Source organism: Manduca sexta, chromosome 27 (genome assembly GCF_014839805.1).
Source record: "Manduca sexta isolate Smith_Timp_Sample1 chromosome 27, JHU_Msex_v1.0, whole genome shotgun sequence".
In the NCBI taxonomy this organism is placed as follows: domain Eukaryota; kingdom Metazoa; phylum Arthropoda; class Insecta; order Lepidoptera; family Sphingidae; genus Manduca; species Manduca sexta.
Genome location: NC_051141.1, coordinates 8,474,171 through 8,499,472, shown reverse-complemented (window position 1 = coordinate 8,499,472; position 25,302 = coordinate 8,474,171). Strand labels below are relative to the sequence as shown.

General features: G+C 31.7%; 1 protein-coding gene across 2 annotated transcripts in view; it reads right to left on the bottom strand.

Moving 5' to 3' along the window:
* The window catches only part of LOC115442878 (proton-coupled amino acid transporter-like protein pathetic), a 33,571-nt gene that overhangs the window by 7,156 nt on the left and 1,113 nt on the right, over positions 1-25,302 (bottom strand). Inside the window, exons 1-2 of one of the 2 annotated variants that reach the window (XM_030168061.2) lie at positions 7,405-7,509; positions 1,957-2,007 (exon numbers count right to left, since the gene is read on the bottom strand). In XM_030168061.2, coding sequence (XP_030023921.1) covers positions 1,957-1,965 — 9 coding nt within the window. In that variant the 5' untranslated portion in view covers positions 1,966-2,007; positions 7,405-7,509. Of the gene's footprint in view, positions 1-1,956; positions 2,008-7,404; positions 7,510-25,302 lie in introns of those variants that run through there. The other variant, XM_030168062.2, reaches the window with a different exon arrangement.

The following is a 25,302-nucleotide window of genomic DNA, read 5'->3' as shown; positions in this document are numbered from 1 at the left end:
TATTATTTTATTTACATAATTCCTTTTGCAATACTGGCACAACTATTACGTTGGTTTTTTGTCTTTGTTCACACCTAATTTTATGTATTTGCAGAATAATATATTTACGTTTAGAATTCTTATACATAAGAAAGTACAGATCTATAATATAAAGTTTTATTAAGTTTAAATTTTACATTTATTATTTTTTTACCTTAAACCCTTACCAACAATCAAGATTATCATTACGTCAGGAAAAAGATTTTCAAACGTTATAATAATATATTTTTGTATGTATTAAAATAAGAATTTGTTGGTACCCAAAACATTTTAACGTTCACGCGACGTAAGGTCACGAAGACCCGAAAATAGAGAACAGAACGCTCAAGTTGACCACTTGCCGATTATCACATCGAGCCTTTTCAAGATTACATTGTAATCGACATTTCGAATCTTTTGCTAAAACGATTTTTTTCTCTATCCTAATATATTTATGTTATTCTTCCAGTATTTTTATAGAATGATTAGGTACTTTAGTAACAAAATACTGGTAATATCTAATTTTAAATATTCAAGATTATATTCTCTAGTAAAAATGTGATATGTCGTATACTCTGATGGACTTCTATAAAGACTAGACATAAGTGTGAGCAAGGTACGTTACCACTGTGTCGATTTCTATATATTTCCGTTTGCTATCTGATAAAAATTTCTGTTATAATCAAGACAGATTTTGTAATAATATTAGTATAAAAATATTCATATTATAAACGATTGTACTATGAATGATAATATTAAAAGTTTTATACTTATAATAAACCGATAATAGGCAGATAGGAAGACAAAATTTAAACCTAATAAATATATGTAGCGGTTCGCAATACCTGTCTGGCAGGTAATACGCTATTTTAAATACTTAGTACTATATTGAAATGTCCGTGCTCTTGACAATGAAGGTGAATGATAAACATGTAAGAAAACTCGATATGCCACAACTAAAAACTTGTTTTGGGAGCTGAGATTAATTTTATTAATTCCAAAGTTGCAATTTTATTTATATATTATTTTCATACTATTATTCTCATACGCCGTCGGTACTAAGTGAATATTGTGAAATGCTTTATCTGTTAGTATATGTTTATTAGAAGTACTAATAAATACGCGTAGATGTAATTTGGTACAGCGATATAAATAGTCATGGGTTAACAAAAATCAAACGTAAATTTATAAGATTGATAATTGTCCCAGTACGTAAGGATATGAAACAAAATTGAAAATATTTATTATAAGCGCGTATTTACGTTCTAATGCATAGACTTCGTTTTTGACAGTCTAGCCAAAATAGATTTACCTAGTATTATAGGTACATATTGGGCGCTACTAATAGCCTTATTATTAACTTAACTGACTGACTCGGTGCTGTTAAATAAACAAAAACTCAGCTGTTAAAATCTTTCATAATATGCTGTGGTTTATGGTATCATATGAGACGTTATTGATATCTATTAGATAGCGACAACTTTAAAATGCGGATTTTAATTTGGAAGCGTCTCATCTATTATCTCACTCAAGAGCGAAACTAAGTTGCGTCAAGTAATACGGCCTTTAGAAATATATCTACGTGGTATCGCACTTATTTGTAAGAAGTAGCTACTGACGGTTTTGGTCACGGCGCCAATGACAAACCTTTTTGCCTGCACAGAAATATAGCGTAATTTTAATTTATAATAACTATCGTGTTGGATATTCAAGGTTCTGGCGATGTACTTTTCAGATAGCGTTGTTAAAAATTTAATTAATTCTGGGTACTCTTCTATGAATGGGTATCAATATACTTTCATGGTTGTCGTATATAAAAAATAACCTTCTCTTGATTACGGTGAGGGATAGATTTCATCAGTAGCTATGTAGGCAATATACAGTTATATTGATGTTTTTCTGTGCCCATCATGTAATATGACTAATGAGATTACTCACGTTTACCATTTTGCTGCGTTGATAACTGCTTCCTTGTACGCGTTATGTGTTCTGTAAACAAATAATAAATTAGTAAAGTAATATGAAATTTCATAAAAATGTACCTATTATATTATAACCAGACATGTGGTAAGTCTTTTATTGAGAACTCATCTTTGCATAACATATTTGTACAAATGCATCTAAAAGTATAATTTACTAATAAAAGTCTTAAATTAGGAAAAAAGTAAATCTAAAAGTATAATTTACTAATAAAAGTCTTAATAAGGACAGTATCTACATTTTTGTTTTATATAATACAGTAGGTAAGTGTAAGTGAAGTAAAGGGAATAATTTGACGACAATTCTGATGGCAAATGTTTATCAGTCATGAACACTTATCAGTCAGAGGTATTGTGGGTAGGTTACCGGCTTACAGTAGTAGCGATCTACTTTAGCCGACCTATTCAAGCTGCAGGCAAAGTTGTATGCAGAATGCCCGACCAATTATATTTACATCAAAGGATCTCGCTTCGTACCAGTCAAGATTGTAGGTCACCAGGAAGGGCCTTATTGGTTTGATAATTATTAGTAAGTCGGTGCAGCTTCAGCTTTCATAACTACAGAATAGTCATGTCTTAATGTAATATTTTTTTAAATTCACTTATTTTTAAGAACATTTGACACGGAAATATACCGACAAAACGGACTCAAGCACCTTTCTGTCTACAAAATGCTTTTTATATTTACATGCCGGTACTGCAATGAAAATAAACGGCACCTAATTGAAAGTTCACAGCATTAAAATGTGCCAATAAACTGTGAAAGGAATTATGCCAGGTGGCCTTTTTTAATGATGAAAGTCGGATGGAGGGTTGTTGGGGATGTAGAATTTTAAACATCCGTGGATGCAAAAAAGGATTTTTTGGGTTCCTATCCTATGATATGCGGATGTTACAACAGGTCCAGGATTGTTAAAAACAGGTCCTTTTTTAAAAGATAAAAGATCAGAGCATGCTAAGTTCATTAAAGAGTCTACTTTGACTCTTTTACTTGTATGGCTATCAAAGCTGTCCTTCAATAAAAACATGAATTAGATAATTGAGTAATGTTTTTTTAAATTTTGTAATTGTCATAATCCTTTTTCTTGTCATAACGTTTTTTGGAATATATATTTTAAAACTAGTGCATTATGCATTAAATAAACAGCAAATTCGCTACTTTTTCTGGGTTTAGCCTGTGTCGCAAATATACATAGTGCATAAATAAAAACATTTAAAAATACGCATCTGCAAAAAATTTGCTTTTATAGTCAAAATTTATAAAGAAGTTCCACGGTTGCGTTACGACTTGCGTATGCAGAAGCGAATAGCCGGAACATCTTTAGTCTAATGGTAAGCGTCACAACCGAGCGGTTGTGTTGTCTGTGAGCACAGACAGTAGCGAATATCATTTTGGATTTTGAATTACATGCAACTGCGTTAACATTTTCTGTGGTCAACGTTGTAAGTACATTTTAAAATAGGATCTTGTTGCGTTACTTTTACAGACTAACTCCGGAACACGATTAAACCATTATGGTAGAATATTTATCCTGACGTATACTTATGTTGATTGTCGTTTGATAGGGTCAAAATATGGGCAGGTTACTAGAAAATATGAATTACAATCCTCTAAATAACCTTATATGCTTACCATTATATTGTTTGTACTGCATCACAATATGTATATATTATGTTGTTAAAATATATTAATAATTAAGATAACATTTGTAATTTAACCAACTAAAACCAATAACAAATAATTTTTAAGACAATATTTAGATTATTGTCAATAATTACAATAACATGGTAATTACTAACTTGAATTTGATATTGTTTTGTGTTAAGAAGTAGTTTAAATTAATTTGATAAGATTAATCTTGATTTATCTTAATATTATATAACTACAAATTATTACGGGCCTTTTGTGCGCATTTTCGTATTTCTCTAACCCCGTAAAAAAGTAGATAGATATGGGTACAGTTCCTATCAGAACTATAATTTATAATAAGCTCTATTATAACGTAGCTCGCTACAATTTATTTATCAAAAGTAATATATTCATAAGTGCACAAAGACATGGAAAAAATATTCAGTCAGATACAATATATCTCGATCCCGGGATCCGGTTAAATATTCTCTTACTAGATTTGCTTTGGCCCGGGCACGTTTTTGATCCACAATTATCTTCACATAAAAGCATGATAGCCTAGTTGGGTAACGGACTGCCGAGACCAATGTCCGCAGGTTTAAATCCCAAGGGCACACGTCGCTGACTTTTATAAAATTATGTGTGTATTATTTGTGAATTAATGCTTTAAATGTGAAGGAAAACATCGTGAGGAAACCTATATACCTGAGAAGTTCTCTAAAGGAATTTCGAGGGTGTATGAAGTCTGTCAATTCGCACTAGGCCAGTGTGGTGGACTAAGGCTTAGGCCTAATCGCTCTCAGTAGTAGAGGAGGCCCGTGCTCAACCGTGGGATAATATATACTGCAGGGCTGATATTATTTATAAAAAAGCACGATTAGGTCAAAGTGGTTATTAAGTGATGTGAGAATCGACATAGATATTATGATGAATATTTATTGATAAAACATAATTTTGTTACCAGATGTAACGGGGTCTATAATTTAAAGTCAAGGTTGCAGTGAATTATGATTTTTATATTGACCGGTACCGATATTATTTATATTATAATGTATGAGACAACTTAATTCCGTAAAAACACGTAGGAAATAAAAATGAACTACTATGTCGCCGAATAAATATAGAAGACATACGACGCATTTAAGGTATTTGTTGAAGAATTATCTTAAAATGGAGATTTACAGAAACGTGATGTGACAGACTGAATGTTCCGTGATCGATCATAATATTTGTTTATCTATAAAGGTTTAACTTTAGATCTTAGTCATCTTTACACATTCTATAATTTATCATTAACTTAAAAAGTCTGCTTACGCACCTACATTATAAATGTAAATTTATGTAATCAATTACAAAGTTGAGTATAGAAATATTATATAGGTAAACATATATTGCAAACAAAAATAAAGGTTACGTAGTTTTATATTTACAGCTCGCCGAGCATAATATATTTAATTTCCATTGTTTTTTTACGTTACAGATGCAGAAAATATTTGACTTCATTATTATTATCGTTGCTTATAAAAACAAATGTAAAGTATATTTTGTAATAATTTAAAACTTAAATTAATATGAAGGGAAAATTGCTACTTGCCGTTTCTATAATGTCCAATTAGTTAAGTACCTTGCTTCCTTAATCAGGTTATAAGGTTTTGTTTGTCGATGGTCATGGTAAAGGTTATTATTTTTTATGTTCGAGCGACCAATGTTAACGAAGTTCGTGATTGCGCAAATATTGTGTGTAAATAGTTTTGCTGACATAGTTATTACTTATTACATTTACATATAAAAATTTGCACTAAAGTATTGATTTGTTCAACATCATCTATTATTCACACAATAACTCATGCAGCGATTTGTTTGACCCAGAAATCTTACACGATTATATACGATATTCCTGTTTTCTATATAAATAAAACATTCAGGTAGGTAGCAAAGAGTAAACACCGAATAGCAAATTTAATAGCTTGGAAATCTGTAGTTTACAAAAACGCATTCGTCTTGATAGACGGTTAAAGTCTGCCCCATCAAGCGTTACGGCAATTATTATGGAATCGCGTGTTTAATCCTTGCAATGGATAGATTCTCTTGTCTGTACACCTAGGTGCATTACAATTATTCCATCAAAATACAACATCGGAATTTATCATAAAAATGATTATATATCAGAATTCCTTTCGTGATGTCTTTACTTTATTTATTGATAAAAATATGCGACGATAATGACAGATTGATAGTGCTGAAGAAGGTACATCATTTGATTACCATGCTTAAATCCTGTAATTAATTATATTCTTAACAATTAACCTTCTAACTTCATGATTACATGAAATAACACAAATAATGTTTGTAGGCTAGTTTTTATAACGAGGTTATCGTGTAGCATTGATACCATATTATATTTTTTGTAAAATGTAACATGGCGTTGCTAAAACAAGAAACTTTATGAGTTTGATTTTAATTTGATTAAGGTAAAGAAACGTACTAAATTTGCTGATTCATACCGATGGTAGGGTTTACATTTAAGTAAATGTTTAATGAATTCTGTAAATAGACTTAGTTGACCTTAGAGTCTCATTAGCGTTATTATTAAAGAATATAGGATGAGTCTCCAATAGTGCTGGCGCATGTCCGTTTCATTTTATAGCTTTTCAAATTAATTAAACATGAAAATTGCGGTTTGGTAGGTGTATAATACCTGTATCTATGTCTCGTAAATCATCGCATTACTGATGAGTAAAGTATGTTGAATAGAATAACTGTAACATCCTCCATTCATCCATATTGTATTAGGATAAGTTAAGTTCTCCAACGAAATTTTAACTTTTTAATATAATTTTCCCTTTAAACCTACATTTAATAAAACGTATAATAGAGTAATAATATTACGATTCAAAGAAAAACCATTATAGTGTTTTAATATATTTCGATTATATTTGAAAATAGGCGGACAAAATTTCACGACATAATTTCACATTCTATTCAATAATTCCAATAGAATAAAAAAATATATACATTGTAGGTTCCATTAAAGCATAGCTATCTGATAATATGCATGTCTGCGGTAGACATTATATATTCCAGCAATAGCTATGCCATTAAAAATAAATATTATAGTAGTCTTGGAAACCTGAAAAGTTTTTAAAAATGTTGTCATTTGGAGTCTGTTAAAATGTAAATGCAAAGTATGTAGAGTTCTTTGATGTTCTCATGAAAGACTGTTCTGCATTGAAAATGCGCACTATGGTAAGAAGTAACGTCGCCGGATACGTGGTCGGGTGATCGGCGCCGGATGACCGCCAGCCCGAGCGCGGGAACTTTAAAAACGGGCTACGAATGTTGTACTTTAGCGTAATGGACATTAGTGACTATATTTTTATGCGACAAATGAAGTTTTTTTATCGTTATCGACTGTCCTTAAACAGTCATATTTTAGTAGCAGATAGCATATAATAATTATGTTTTAAGATATTATAGTTTAGTTGCATGTTTTAGCATAATTTTTTTCATAACACGCATCGCTCTATCTGTTAAAATATTTTCTTATGTTTAACATAATGGTAGTTACCTAGTTACATCCATAGCAAATACCGCAAAGTATTGAAAGTTTTATGACAAAAAATTCTTTAATATATCTTAAAAGAAAACCTTGATAGTACATTTTATAAGATTCATACGATAAAATATATTAAGAAACAATAAAACAAAGAATAAAGCTACAGTACCATTATAAATTAATTTAGTACAAAAATTTAAAAAAATATATTTAAAACTCACATTAATAGGTGTTATTGAAACGTTTCACACACATGTAACTCGGTCGACGTCTCGGTCACAACTGATAACAGCCGAGATCGGTCCGCTGCGCCGTCACCGGGTCATTAGTTTTGTGCACGGACCGGCATGGCCTAATAATGGTTTGGTCAAACAGAAAGCGACATAGTGCCGTGGGGATATTGCCCACTTGGTGTGTACTATGGGGAACACGTGCTGTAGAGTCTAAGCTAGGAGAATGCGGCCGGTCTAAGGTGAGACGTTTCAGTGTTACAGTGGATATCGTATGCAGGCAGCTAAGTAAAATTATCCTGTATTATGGCATTGAATTCTTCATAATAATGAATTAGTCTATTATACTAAATTAGCATCTAGACGCTGTAGCTCTTAAAACTTTATCCGTCTTATTACAAAAAGCGAAATAAACCTTAGCCTAAACCTGTACTAACAAAACCAGGCTTATCTGGGAAACCATGGTTTAAATTTGTCCGTATTACAAAACTCATAAAAACCGTAGACTTCTTAGTACCGCCATTTGAACCATGGCCTACATATAAACCACAGACAAATACAAACAACATTCGTTCAATACATCATTTAATCGCAACGTTCCATATACCCAAAAAAGAAAAAGTTTGCATATAATGTTAATGATTAAACAATGTTTAGGAGTATTAGAAATATTAAGCCTTGGTTATTTTGCTCCAAGATCAACAATAGTTGTAACTTCGATTGCAGTTTTGTTTAGGTTTCAAGTTTTGACTAATGTTGTATTATCTGGTAATATATCAAAATGCATGTTACGAAACGTAAGCTTCCCGCGCGTTATATGAAACCATAACATTAAGGCGATACCTCAAGGTCCATTTTCATACATTTTGTTTCGCCTTTAATCTGGGTAACTAAACAAGTATTGGCAAGTAAAGAATTTAAATTCACGTCTAGTTAGTGATTAGTTCTCGCAGTTGAAAGAAAAATGTAAAAATAATTAATAATCATGGATATTTCGGCCTTTAAAATTTAATATGACGAAATTTTTACATTTTTCTTTCAACTGCGAGAACTAATCACTAACTAGACGTGAATTTAAATTCTTTACTTGCCAATACTTGTTTAGTTACCCAGATTAAAGCCGAAACAAAATGTATGAAAATGGACCTTGAGGTATCGCCTTAAACAAAACTATTGCGGTGACTATTGCAAATAGCTTTGAAATTTATTATCAGTGTCTTATTGTATAGAACAATTGACTCTTTGTAATATTGTGATGAATTAACGAAAAAAAAAGATCTGAAAATTGGAGTACTGAGTCGAGTCTATCGAGTCGGCGTGGCGTTTCCAGTAGCTCAACGGCTTCAATATCCTCAATATCGACTGAATCTACCACGTTAATATCCATTCTCGATAAAAAATAACACAAGACAATGAAACAGACGCCAATTTAAGAGATAGTCTGACAAATGATTTGAAATGTGATTTGACATTTACGATTTAGACCATCGTCAAACCAGGGGTCGCCGAGGTTTAGCATTAGACCATCAAATAGTCCATGGTTTATCGTTAAACCACTTTTTGTAATACCATTTTTATATAAACCGTAATTTGCATAAGTTTAAACCAGAGTTTTTAGTTAAACCTCGTTTTATAATAAGACGGTATAGGTTTTTTAGTCCGCACTCCTGCTATAAAATTAGTGATGACAGATGTGTCGCAGTGGCTGCAAACTTGACAAGACGGCAGTGTGTCAGTGGCGTTATGACGATTTCTGTTTGACCAAACCATTATATCTGTTATCAACGTCAGGCCATTAATAAAACACAGCATATTCATTTTCGGACACTGATAATTATTATTATCCTAATTTAGCATGCCAACCGTTACAACATGATTGATTAATTTAAAGTAGATTAATACAGGATTATGAATACCCTTATAAGTTAAGTATCTAATTTATCTGATTTAAGTATTAAAGCATATCGTCTTCGCAAATATATCATAGAAATTATTATATCGAGTTTAACGTTCCAAATTATAGATAAATTAAGTAAAAGTTTTATTACTCGCACATAAATTTATTTTTATATATATATATATATATATATATATATATATATATATATATATATATATATATATATATATATATAAGCAGCATTTTTTCGATAATATATAAGTTAAAAATATACTTACACAAGTTACGCAATATGCTGAAATCAGTCACGAATAACTAATATGTATTGTTACGGTGACCTTCGACGCCATCGAGATATACACATCTCCCGCTAGTAGAGATCATATTTGATTTACTTAGTATAATAAGCGATGAACAACTTGAGCACACTGCTGCATAGTCGTTTTTTGTACGTAAGTGTACATATACTAATAGTGCATAGCCTAGTACATAAATTATACCAAGATGAAGTTACTTTTTACCGGGCTTATATATGTGTTATGTAGATGTAAATTCAGAAAAATGGAATATATGTACGTTTGGAGGAAAAACAAGGAAATTGGAAACAAACCTTGGAGGTGATTAAATTCAAACCTGTTTCAAGAAGTGCACAATTTATAATATCTCCATTTCTGTTACACATCTTCAAAATACATTAATTTATCTCAAGACTATGTTAAGTTTAGAAAATTATCAAAATTATTGGGATTGAGTAAGATGCAAAAATCGCCGCATATCCCATATTACTCACTTATTACAAATTACAATAGTACATACTAAGGCGGAGCACACATGGTATCACCTTTATCAGAATGACGCTGCATAATATTATACTATTCAAACCGCGATAAAATCCGCAAAACAGTTTTATTTTAACATTTACATATATATCGATATATTTTAATGTCTAATATTCGCGTAAACATAAAAAAAAAACAATATGGGGACTCGCTGTTAATATTTGGTTATCTTACTGCTGTGCGTATGCAAGTCAATATTACAATCAACTGTAACAAGTCGCCGGATCGTCTTAAACAACGAACATGCATTTCCAATTGGTGACCCTTCAGACAACATACACACACATTCATACTCACACAGACAAAAATACAAACACAGTGAAATTATTATTGCTTCAATGGTCAGTATCTTAATCTGGTAAAACTTGTCTACGCCCGACGTAAGCATATATAAAACTTAAAACATAGTTGCAGTTGTGCTAAGTTAGTATATTGTAATTTAATATTAAAATGTGCCATCGATGTAATCTCAATGTTTGATAGGAACGCATTTCCATAATGAGATCACGTCAATGCATTATGTATTAACACCTTAGTTTTTATGCTTAACATGCGTTGCCAATCGTCTCATCTACCCGATACTAGGCAATGCAGATTGATACACGTGTACAATGTCATTATATCGTTAGTAAAATGAGACAGTGTAACACATTTTTTGTTATTTTTTATATATCCTAACGCTAGCCTCCCTTTTTATAATGTGAGAAAGAACGCATAGTAGATATAAAAAATATCGACCAGGAAAGTCATTATGTTACGGAATATGCACGTACATACGTCGTATTATTATATAGTACGTAATTGTAGTTTTTTTATTACTTATCCACATCATGGGCACTATCAAGACGTCTTGCAAATGGTAAGTGCCGTTTGTAATATAGGTGACGCCGCATTCTCGAAGTGTAAACGGATTTCTACAATTCCGAAAATGACGTGTAATAATGACGTTGACATTTAAATTAAACTATTTTACGAATTTTATCGCGGTTTTAATATTTTACTTTTCTCCCGACGTTTCGAAGACTTTGCAGCTTTCATGGTCATGGGGGGGACTGAGGTGTTGTTCATCCGCAAAGTCAGAGTTACAATATCTACCTATATTTTATAAATATACAACTTTAAATTATTTTTTTTTAGTTGGTGGTCCGATCTACGCAGAATGAGCTCACAGTGTCTTGAAGTCTGGCAGCCGGTTTTTTGGGTTCCGATTTAATTAAATGTAGAACTGGATCCCAGGCTTGTGCAAGCTTCCAACCATCTTCCCTATTGAAATTAGGATGTTTTTTAATTTCAATAGCCTCGCGGATCATCCTAGGGAGGAATCGGTGTTCTTTGGCAAGGATTTGTGGCTTGTCTAGTCGCAGATAATGGTTTGCAGATAAAATTTAAATGTCTAACATTCGCGTAAACTTAAGAAATCATAATGACGTTGACAATAATTATTATGATGTTATTGTGATTTTTTTGAACAGGTAATTATTATCAAAAGGGCTAAAGGAAATACGAACTTATAACTATAACTAAGAACAAATTCAAAATTTCAAATGGGTTTTGATCATAATCTATTTTTCAGCACTACTATATTTTTTAAAAGGTTTACTTTATTTTAGATAAATAATAAAGAATATTGTAATCGTAGTTAATGTGGTGAAGAGTTTTAATACTTTGAATTTGTTCAACTTTTGTGACTGATTGTACAATATAGAAATAGACGGATAGAAATAAATGAAACTAAAAAAAGCCGTGGTTGAAGCATGGTAACTAATACGGCAGCCAAGCTAGCGATCCGTGGAATGTATCCAATCGAATAGCAAACTTTTAATTAATAGTTGTAGTCTGTACCAGGGATCCGTACTACTTTGCTCACTAGTTCGCTTATACTCGTACATACTTTTTCAGATTAGAATTGTTTGGTTAGATTTTCTCGAAAACGTAGCAAAGCGTGACTCGAGTAAATTTGTGATGTAAGCAACACAACTCTAGTTATTACATTAACGTTTTTCTTCTTGGGTCTTTAAAATATAAAAGTGATGTTGAAGTGTCATCATAATATATGCATGTATTGCAGTGGCGAAGCTTCCCGATTCCTACCGGCTTCCCTTTTAGGTTTATTAACGTTTGTTTTCGATTAAATTGGCCGCGATATGTTATATGAAGCAATTTCTTTTTGTCTCGGATTACCTTCAGAAACATTTCACCCTTCGCCATTGATGTATTGCAAACCTCAGTCAAAGGGTCAGTGTCATCGATTGCAGCGCATAAGTATGTTAATCGGTCTACAGCATATTAACTTAATACTTTGTAATGTAGGTCTTCGCATAATGTGACTCCCTTACCAACAAACGTTGAATTGTATCGGAATTCGGTGATGCATCTAACCTCTATTTTCAATAAACGATCCCAATCGCTTTTTCGATCTATCTCAAAAACGGACCAAACAGAACAGTTTTTTGACATGCTTACTATCGAGTTATTTTGATTGGTTCATTCTCGGAGTCGGATTGAAGTTTGAGATTCGGTTCGATTATTGAAATCGGCTTTAAGTCATAAATGTTATAATTTCTTAGCGTCATTTTAATTACTTACGCCAATCATTTGAGAATTGAGAATCAAAGAGACAAAATTCTATAGATTAATTAATATATAATAATGTTTATTGGACCCGTCTTAAATAAGTAAATTCATTCTCTTGCTCATTTAAGTTAACGAGTAACAGAGTTGCAAGATTGTGTATCATGACTCAATTATTTATGTATTTTGATTGTTTGGAATGCTACAAGCTCTACACCGGGATGAATACAAAAAGAATTTTATTAAATACCCGTTTGTCTACTCTAGAAAGGAACTTGTCATCTCTTCGGTATAATCGATTCTAGCTCACTGTTCTAGAAATTACCTTTTATACAGTAACGTCGCAGCGGGGTAAAATATGGAGTGTTTTTCTAAAACATTCGAATACCTACGTAAGAAGAATTTTCTTTGAAAGAAATATATTTACACATTATGTTTTTTAAGTAAACCTCGTGCCACCACACTTACTTAGGAAGAATAACATTGTTTGATTAATACCCATTAATTTATTTCAAGAATCATTATGACAATGCCTTTATTTTGGAAGATATTAAAGATTATTTTAAACGCCTTTTTAAGATAGTGATAAGGTATTTTAGGTTTATGTCAATTTGATAAGAAAAATGATTTAAATGTAATTAGTCCATTGAAAAGTTACATTTGGGGTTGCGTTTTTTAGAGGACGCAATTTTATTTTTTTGAAGTGTAGGGGGGGTCAGTGTAAATCTAAAACCAAGTTTGTGGGGTCGCCACCCTTGTCCCACGGCCGCCATCTTGAAAATAGGGGTTGAAATGGTTTTTACGATGTATCTCTTAAACTATTTATCTGACAAAAAAAATGTATGAGCATTTTTTGTTGCAAATTAAATTCTCTACAACTTTGGTCTAGTAACTTTTGTCGTAGAACTATAAATAAAAAATAAGCGAAAATGTTAAGAAATTCAATGTTAAGCAATGTCCATTGCAACGTCATCAGAACGTGTGTTTATATGGTTCATAATACTTTTTTTTGTACTCTCATTAATACCCAAATACCCAAGGGACCATTAGGGAACAAAAGATCATCTGCCTGCTATTATTATTATTATTTCTAACCTCTCTTATTGTAAGAATAGCTGATAATATTGTGTTGAAGTTGTCGTAAGTAGGTTATTTATTAGCATTTTGACTTTTAAATGTGTTTTAAATGTCAAAATGGTTATAAAAAAGTAGTTTTACTAAAGTTAAAATCGTGTCTAAAATCATTCGAAATCGTCTTCACAATTAAAAACAGAATAAAATACATCCGCACGTACAGAAATATGTAGCACAACTAAAAGATATAAGTTGAACGACAACTTCAACACAATATTATCAGCTATTCTTACAATAAGAGAGGTTAGAAATAATAATAATAATAATAATAGCAGGCAGATGATCTTTTGTTCCTATTTGGGTATTAATGAGAGTACAAAAAAGTATTATGAACCTTATAAACACACGTTCTGATGACGTTGCAATGGACATTGCTTGACATTGAATTTCTTAACATTTTCGCCTATAACTTTTTTATTTATAGTTCTACGACAAAAGTTACTAGACCAAAGTTGTAGAGAATTTAATTTGCAACAAAAAATGTTCATACTTTTTTTTGTCAGATAAATAGTTTAAGAGATCCATCGTAAAAACCAATTCAACCCCTATTTTCAAGATGGCGGCCGTGGGACAAGGGTGGCGACCCCACAAACTTGGTTTTAGCTTTAGACTAACCCCCCCTACACTTCAAAAAAATAAAATTGCGTCCTCTAAAAAACGCAAGGTAAGGCCTAAAAAATGTAACATTTCAATGGACTAAATGTTTTTATCACAGTATAAAGCAATGAAGTTAAGAGACGCATTCGAAATAAATAACAGAGTGAAATTTTTGAACCGCAACTCCAGTTCCAGTTCCCTCCAGGGAAAGAACTCTAATTACTGGAGATAGCGAATTTTATTTACAGGAAACATTCTTTTATTTTTAAAAAGGAGGATTTTGACATTTTTGATAATACGATTGCCACACTTGAGAACAGAACTGGCTTAAATCCGAAAAAAATAATACTCAATTCTTTTATGCCATCAATTGATACGGGCAATTTTGAAGATATACTAACAAACTTTCTAAAAGTTATGTACTGGATGAAACATGTAACCAATACTTTACGTATTTAAATAAGAAGTTCCGGTTCGTATATAACTATAATGAGGAACATAATATATAAACTTATTATTAACCAAATATGTTAAAAATATGAAAATAATAATGGTGTTTAAGATAGACCACGTATTTTTGAGGACCTAAATTCAAACCTATCTTGGGCGAAATTCAACTATTCCAACATGTTTAAACATAAAGCATGTGGCTCTACCCAAGAGCGTTGAGAAGAGTATGTAGACAAACAAAATTATTACCTGACGTATACGAAGGCAAAAAAATTAAGAACAATTTTAGTTATTATAATGATGCAATTTTCGTGACAAAATTTATACGAGTCGTTTTATCAAAGATTGTCACAATGTTACCTATATGTTAATGTTAACGATGTTTAAAAAAACCTTTGTTTTTTTTACAACTTTTTATGATATAGTTTTTTAATAAGTAAATAAAATAAAACACGCCCTTCATAATGTAGGTAATGGCGAAGGTCTCTTTATGCTGTGTAGAATAATGTTTGCGTTAGTGCGATAGAAATATAAAGCGCTGATATTAAGTTCGTTGCCTACAGGTTGTTTGCAGTAGTGAGAGTGAGAAGAGAGAGGAGAGAGGAGAGATGTAAGGTAACACTGCACTTAGCGATAGCGGCACGGTCAAATGCGCTACTAGTTGCTGTTAGGGCGCTTTTAGTGAAGTGTAGCTGCTTTTTTAATAGTTACTCCGGATATTCTGTTTCTGAATTCAGAATCTAACAAACGAATGTACAAGTACATACATATACAATATTGTACAACTTGCGTATGTACCGCTTAGTGGAGTACCAACTTAAGGCGTCATAAATTTAAATAATTTCGGTAAGTACGTAGATAACGGAATCTATTGTAATGCAAAACAAAATTTATATCTACCAATTAATAATCATTATTTAATTATCACTGATAAACGTCATTGATTTTTGCCTCCTACTTTCAAGTTATCAGACACAAGAAAGAATGCGATATGTAATGATTGCTTAAGTTAAAGACTGATTGTAATAATATTTGAAACATTAATTATCGGCGAGGAAGGTAAAGATTCATTAAGCCGGGTGAATTTTTTCTGATATGTATCACCGATTATCGCCTGCTTAAAATAAGGGATGTTATGGATATGCAATTTCGTTTTTGGATATGGATATAGGAATAAAAGTATATCGGTTTCGGATACGGTTACGGATATGTAATTATTTCGGCTTATCAGTTAGTTTCAGATAGTTTCGGTTACGGATATTAGATAAAAGTAAAATAAAAATATTATGTAATACAGTAGGGCGACACTTACTAACTATTGTTCGTCGTCTTTGTCGATTTTTAATTATAGATGAACTAATTGGGGGACATGGGTGTTCGGAAAACCTCTGTATTTTAATTTGAGATGAAGTTTCAGTGAAGTAGTGCCACCTCCTTTCCGTGAAAAGTTTTTATCACACTGTTTACATTTTGCAAAATTACCTTTAACTTGATAAAAAATGTCCAAAAAAATTACTTAGGACGCATTTTGTCCTTTTAAATCAATTTGGTATGTAACACAACACTTTTCCTTCAGTTTATTAAATTAAGTACCTACCTACTCCTAAAGAAAAAAAAATACTATTTATGAATGAGGTTATGTTATGACTAAAAATAACAAACAAACTATACAACATTCACGTGGCGCGTGAGCGGTGAAACAAAAACCTGTCAAACATATTATCCGTAACTTATCCGAAGCTATTATAGCAGATACGGTTACGGATATATTTTTATTTCGGATATCCGATAGTTTCGGTTACGGTTACGGAGCTCCATAACATCCAGGTGCTTAAAATGATATTTCTTTCGATAGCGTGTAGCTTTATATACACGTCCGTTGATTTGTCACTTTTTATATAATTCTGTTTGACAGCAGGATAAGCATTGTCACACGTGTATCAAATGTTTAGATGATGTATTTTTTATTCGAGTATGTACTATCCAAATGTGTGACGCCTTGGTGCATGAGTGCAAATGATAATAGTCTTAGAGACTTGATACACTGACGGACCGCGAGCGATTTGGACACTCAGTAATAGAATGGTTTTGACGAGGAAACATTGTTGTTAGCTTTGTTAATTCAAAGACGTAGAAAACGCGAAAGGAGATATAGCGACGTATATAAGAAAAATATTGTTTTTTAAATGGAATCGACTGGAAGAAAATGTTTGCGAATCAAGACTTACATTTAACGAGCTGTGGCATATTATACAAAAATACTTACGACACACAAGATACACATTTATAATACGAGCTATTGTACGAGAGTGCACAAAATTACGTCGGTGAAGCCGAGACGTTGCACATACGCGGTGTGTTTGCTGCACATTTGCTGCAAATTCGCGGCAAGTTCGCTACGTCACCTATTTGTTGTGGATTCGCTCGCAATTCGTCACTGTTATTAAAGCCTACTTGTAACTTTTCGTGTAGTCGCTAATAATATATTGGTACAATTTTGTGATATTAATAAATTACTAAACAGTCGAGTGTGGTCAAAAGTATTCTTTAAAGACATGTTTTATGTAACATATATTTTTATCTTCGTAATAAGAACACTGATTCTTAAGGTACAAGAAAATCCGGATTAATAATTTAATATTTGTAATTTCCTCGTATTTGGTACAGTGATTTATTTAGCTAACATCGATTATGATAATAACACTACGTCATTAGTTAGTAATATTAAATATTTAGGTTTATGATAGTACAATAAAGAGTTTTGAAAAAGAATATTATTTTAGAAAACCGCACATAGAGTATTAGTCGATCCAATAATCGGACAAACGACTTCGGATCTCAGATCCAAGACCCAAGGAGGCCAAATCGACCAAGGATGATAAAGAAAAATATTACTTGTACAACAGTGGCGGAGAGTTAAGTTTTTATAAATAAGTAGATAATTGCGGTCCACAAATCATTCTAATAATTAGGTTTTACATAAATTACGAAAGGGACGACAAACAATTTTATGCATTCCAATTTTGAATAAAAATTTATCAACTTTGTAATTGCAATACATTACAGTTACTACTTTATATAAAATATTACTATGTGTGACTATAAAAAGTTTAGTCACATACATTCTTCCTGGAGAGTTCGACCGCGCCGCCCACGAGCAGTCGATGTGAAGCGTGTTTACGAGTTACGATCTGCTGCGAGTCACACCGCACACGGTCACTTTATATAGACATCGGCTGATAACACGCTGATAAGCGTCATAGTTCCGGTGACCTGTGTATGTTGTTGCATACATATAAAAGACTTTTCGGCAGGATACGTTTCCACTTCTTCCACGGGGCGGACTTTCTGATGTTGAGTCGACCAGAGCCTCAAAAGGGCATGTAATCATAAAATCGCTTACCAGTAACCAGTTACCACTAGTCATTAACTAAATACATATTTGGTTCGATTAATTTTAACTGAAATATGCAGAATATATTATATGCAGGTAACACCAATTGCTATATAGAATTTCATCAAGCGTGAAGTTGTGGGTCGCCGGTTGTAAATAGTATAGGTATTTATATGAGGAAATAGTGTACTATATTAAGAATATAACTCTCACAATAGACTGACAAATAATATAATCTCATACAGTATCGGCTAAGACCCGGCGGTTATCTCTCCCGACCTAAGTGTTCATCTCGATATAGCATCCAAGAAACAATAAAACGTCTGTGATGCACAAAAGCTGCCCGAGTGTGAGATGTTATCACATGTCTATTCATTTATGAATTCAATGAGCTGTTTTTAAAAGGTCCGCATTACAATACAAAGTGGATAATACTGTTTGAATTTTGCGCACGTGTATATCTTCATTATTGACATTTTGTTATGTGGAACAAAAATAAGTGGTAATGTAAAATAAAATCCTGTGCTAATACGTAGAACAAAATAATGTATAAACATATTTATTCCTTTTACGATTAACAATCTTTAACGTAGAAATCACAGAAAAATATCCGTAGGGGCCACGGGGTTCCTAAAGATAGCAGGTAGGTGGAAAGTACTAGAGTCCTTGGATATAGTCGCGTAGAATGCGCATGGTATTTTTATTATAATTCTACTTATTCAGAAAGGTAGTATTCATGGAAACATTACAATAAAAAAGTCGATGTAATTGTCACGACGCCATGAGTCTTGATAAAATTGATTTGTAAAACCGGTTTAAAATCTTTGAATAAATGCGTGTGATGTAGGTAAATTAGGTTAATTAATTGATTATTTTTTACATTAGACTGTTATTGTAATTGCCAATATCATATTATTATTATATTTGTTAGTCATTTCGTAAAACTGTGTTAGTACTATAAATGTAAGTAATAACTGCCGATCCATTTTGTCAAATTAATCAATACTTAAACAAATTAATATTCAAAAATCGTTGCATTTTATTAGCGATTATAAACTCACGCAGTATTTTAACTGCTAATTGAAATATTTTGTCGTAATGCTGAAATAATTGTTATTGAACGAGTGTTGTTGTGTAAGGATATAGTTATAGCAAACGTTTAGTTGCTAGTTGTATACCTATTCATTATTTATTTAAGCGTATCGATACCAAACATTAATTCTGTCGAACGAACATCGTATTTATTAATATAGTTTTGTATAAATTGTAGTATACGCAACCGTTAACAGCTTTATTTAGCTAAGATAAGATAAATGCAAATTGAAATATTCTCATAATAGTAAATCGAGTTGCCATAAGGTATTGAAAGAAAACTGTCATGTTGCAAAGATTGCCGACTGATATTGACTCAGCGAAAGCAAACGCGACGGAGCATCGCATTACGCCCTATATCCAAGAAGGGAAGCCCTGATATGCTAAAGCGGGTATTGTATGTGTATAATGATACCGTTACCGATACAAAAGGTACGAAGTGCTATTCGCGCTGTGAATATAAAGCAATAGGTGAGAGGTGGGCAACTGTAGCACAAAGTTTATTGAACTTTATATAGCCAATATCTAATGGTTGCCGGATAAAAAAACGTTACGATTTATTCGTGTATATCAATAAGCCTCCATATACTTGAAATGTTACGCCTCAGCTTTAATTTTCTTGGAACAGATTAATTATGGCAAAAATTAAACGGAACTCGAAATAATAAGTGAATCAACTTGCCACGTAAATAAATGCTTACAATACGTATAAAATCATATCAACAGCAATTGCGCTTTATACTTGTTTGTCAGTAAAATATTATTATAACCCTAAACCATGTTAACATTGTATGTCATATCAGCTGTTTTATTGCTACACCAGTTCAATCACATACGTACTAAGACTTCATAATAATTATATAGCTACATACGCATCTAACAGCGACATCGTCATACTATGTTAATATTATTGAATGCCAATGGAAAATAATAGTGTCTAGTGCTCACAAATCCAAGAAATAAGTAACCCTACACGCCCGTTATTTTATAAAATCAATCTAGAACGATATTATTTATTAATGTACTGATAATACAATTGAAATTAAGGCGGAACAAAAGAACATGTTTTTATAATTAAATTGATGCAACTGGCATTACGCCAAGACCAATGTTTGTTGTACGTAGCATGAAATGTATATTTAAGGCATTTTAAAACATCTTCATGATTGAACGAACAGATTATTTACTTGGTTATCATCAGGTTGGTAAATTATATATTATGTAGTAAAAGTTAGTAGTAGGGGGAGTACATAGTTATTTCTAATAAATGTTATTTTATCGACGTTATCATAGGGAAAAGCTTAATAGACTAAAATTCTACAAAACTGCCTTATCTATTAAGTTTTACGCTAATATGTCATAGCATCAAAGAAAAAGGTCTTAAAATATAAATTTGATGAATTTCAAGGTAATATCTTTATATATACATTATAAATCAATTGTAATATTACAATTAATTTATGTGTAAATAGTTCTGCATGATTTGATGCAAAAATTAACACGATTATAAAAATCATTAATTTTTCTCATCTCTTTAAAGTCTCAATAGAAGAGAAATTGCTTCAAAATTATAGAACATAATAATAGATTCGTAAAGACCTCAAATTATCTTCTAATCGTATAGAACGATCGTAGGTACATACCCAATGATAGTAGTTGTTTCACAATTTCCTTGTTATGTATATGTAACAGCATCTACGATAACAAGGCTGATTAATCTTTCCGTTGAAAAGAGGAATTTTTCAAAAGAAGCAACTAAAATAATTTTCTACTGAAGCAGTTTTGTTTAATGAACAGGTGTTTTATTCAAATACAATCAAGAAAAAATATTTTTAAATTTGCCCGCAACTTCGCCCTTATGAAAGAGCTTTCGGACAAAATTCCGGCTATATATTTTCCCAGGATAGAAAAAGGCCTATCCTTCTCAGGGTCATAAACTATTTCCATATAAAATTTTAACGAAATCCGTTGGATAGTTTTTGAGTTTATCGCCTTCAAACTGGTAGACAGAGGCGATGGAGACTTGTTTAAATTTGTTTTTTTTTGAACTTATTAAAAAACAATTCCGTCATACATTATTGTTGCGTTACTAACTTTTAACGTAAGCTCTCAAAAGGAATATTTTTTTCTCGTTTATGCAACTTCCTCGATAAATGGGCTATCTAACACTAAAATATGTTTTCCTTTCAAATCTGTAGTTCCTGAGATTATTGCATTCAAACGAACAAGTAAACTCTTCAGCTTTATATAATAGTATAGATTAATCCGGAAAATGTCTTTGAAAATTACAATTGTCACTAGAGTAGCCAAGTTAAAATAAAAATTAGGCATAAATCAGACAGCAGGAAGAGATGTGAATCTTTAGTGGCACAGCTACCAAATGCCTTATCATGATAAAAATAAAAGTAGTAGGATAAGAATTTTATAAATTAAATACCGTAATGTAAATATTGACAAGGTGAAAAATGAGTTGTCACTATCGTTATATTAACAACATATTCTTAATATAATGTTATCAGTGTTATTATAAATCGAAACTAAAAGTTGACTTTATTTATTCTACTTAATTGCGAGTACTTATACGATTTGCTGTGAGTATACAGCACGTGGATGCAATAAGTCCACGATGATATCTTCTTATATTCAAGGAGACAAACATAAGACCTGGATGAATGATAACAGGCAGTTAAATTGCCAGCTACTACATTATTTGTTTTTATCATTTTAGTACATCACTCGCTAGGTATTTGAAAGGCATAAGAATATGATCGGTGACAATTTTGTTGAAAGATTACGTTATAGTAGAGAGGGGGACATTAAGATATTATTTTTAATTAACCAGTACTTTCTAATTTATTCTATGACATTATTTTACTGATGAATTATTTCAATCTATAATGTGTAATATACATTTACTAAAACGGAACATTTTATTTGGTAGTAATTAGATAGTAGATACAATTAAGGTACAATTAAAAAATGTAATAGCCTGGTATGTTATTATTAGCTCATAAAATACATTTGTTATTATCTCTTCTGTGAGGTGTGTCACCACACCCCTTTTATAACATTTCAAATTAATTTCACTAGCAATTTTATATTTTAATTTCATGAAAGGCAGTGATGCCAACAGTAGAGTTTACACAGATTTTTGATAATAAATTATTTATTAAGCTAGCTTTATATTATCAATGATTTGGTGCTATTTAGTTGCCAGATTTACTGTAATCGATAGATTTTTTTTTTATCACATGTACTTTTCTTGAGGTCTTTATCAGTTAACAGGAGTAAAATTGAACAGCAGTCGGGTATTTTTGATTCCTTGCTTTTTGAAATAACAAGTGACAAAATAAGAAAATAATCTCTGGTAATATGTCGTGTAATATATTTGGTCGCGCGCAAATTAAAAAGTAGGGACAAATACATACAATGTGGTAAATGGGACAGAACTCTCTCATACCCCCTTAGAACTTATCATTTAAACCCCCACAGATTTAGCTCAAACATAACTTTATAACCCACTACACACATGTAGATATGAGAATTCCGTTTACCCTTATTAGCGAAATAGAATCGTCGGGATAGGTGGGAGAGTGAGAAATTACGTTCATTCTATACACATGATAACAATAATATCACATTGTCTTTTCTAGTTTCATATAGGCCACATCGTCCGTGCGTCCGTTGCATCGTCCCGAACAAAACCGTTATTTATTACCTTTCAAAGATTTATTACACGCAAAGTGGAGTTTTGAATATTCTTATTTATAATTGGGTACTACTGATGTGGTGATTTTTACAATTACGGATCAATTTTATTTTCATGCATTTCTCTTATAATGCAGTTAAATATATTATATAGATTAGCTTTAAAAATTAGATTGAATGTTTGTAAATAACAAAACCGTTTGTTAGTCATAATCTTAGTAATAATTGTTACTACAACTAATATGCAGCTATGAGGTGAGAATGGATTTTCCTCACGCATCGTATCTCACATATTTACATTATATCATTTAGACACTACATTTGATATGAAAATCTGAGGATAAGAAACCTATAACCGCGCGTGTCGCGCGATAAATGGCAGACCTGTTTGTCATAATATATTGTTTTCGTATTAAACGAAATGTCTACATTTCGTTAATAAACGTATCAATTTAAATGCATCATAATATACTTTTTTCGTACTTAATCTAATTTGAAATCTTCTATCATAAAGTGTTGGGCAGATTAAGAACAGTCGTACTAGAGGGCGAAGTTTCACAACGTGCTTAGTAGAAATATTACTTAGTTGTTTACAAAAGTAGTGCAAAGTTAAACTATATCACAAATAACTTTTTAAATAATATTCAAATAACATTAATCAACCACATCTATTATAACGTGTGTAAATTTATAAACTTTGTAACATCGCAATAAACCGACCGTCATTTTATTAATGCGACCCTTTTAGCGCGTAGGTACCTACTGAGTCTGGCACAAATTAGTAAGCGAAACAAACAAGGCTGAAAAAACAGTCTCAAGTATATTGTGTAACATTTACAGTATATTTTTTGTCGGTATTCATGTGCATTATAATACATTCGATCAATATATATATTTTACTATATTTTTACTTTGTTTTTGTTCTTTCCAAATGTCATCCTGAAGTCACCTGCATAACTTAAGTTTTATATGGCAAAGTAGAATTCATGCTCAGAAACTGACTCGGGTAAAATAAGCAATACTGTATGTACTACATGAGGGCACGATCTCTAGACCAGTTGCATATCGATTCAATGCTTGTGTTTAAATCATGAATGGTTAGCTCCATGGCTAATATCATGGTTAATAAGTAATAACGTATCGCGCATGAAGTCAATGGCCTCCATGCACCCATTGTTATGTGTTAACTGGAATATTCCAGTCTTATAACATGTTGTATTGTGCACATGTTATATAGGTACCAATGTTATATAAATTAAAGGCACTGTAAGCATTAACCACACATTTCAGTATTGTAATATCTCGACAGCAGGTTTTATGGAAATACTTTTTACGACCATAGTTTAAACGGTCCAGGTGGCTGGTATATTTTTTAAAATTATTACTGTGTTGTAAGTAAGCAATTTTTCTATTATTCTTATGTGTTATTTATATTAAAATAACTCGATATCGAATAATAATATGATAAGAAATAACCTTACAACCCGTGTAGAGCGCCACTTACCGGGCTAATTGTTAGCTAAATCATCCAGGGGCCCAGAAATCATATGAAGAATTTCATCATAATCGGAATGCGTACAGAAGAAATATATAGTATAAATATTTATTAAAAGAAAAACAGCTGTATGTTTAATTCAAATTCATCACACGCGTGAATTGTCTAACGCGCAAAGTTAAACTAGCTGTTAAGTTTTTCGAAATTTAAATAAATTATTAGAAAACTTGAATGAAATCTATATGGTTTAGTCATTTTCAAGTTACGTAGTTACGTAAGATATATATATATATATATATATATATATATATATATATATATATATATATATGGGTTAAAAGTAACGATCATGGCACGCACCGGGATGTGACGCGTGGACGATCTCAATCCATTTTTTTTATTATTTAACCAATTCTTTTCAACCATTATGAATTAAAGTAGTTTTTTACCAACTTTTGCTTACATATTTTAGTCTTTACAAATAAAGGGTAACCGCAACGTACATAATATACTTAGTTGATATGAAAACAGAATATATTATATTAGGCTTTGCAAACAATTTTGCAGCGTAATAATCAGAAAAGAATGAGGTCACTTGGAGTAAAACCTTTTTTGTTGTTGGCGGCACAATTTAAAGGCCAATTGTTTTTCAAAGAAATATTACATGTAGTTTTGAAAACCAAGAGTATTTCAGTTCGTCGGATATCCA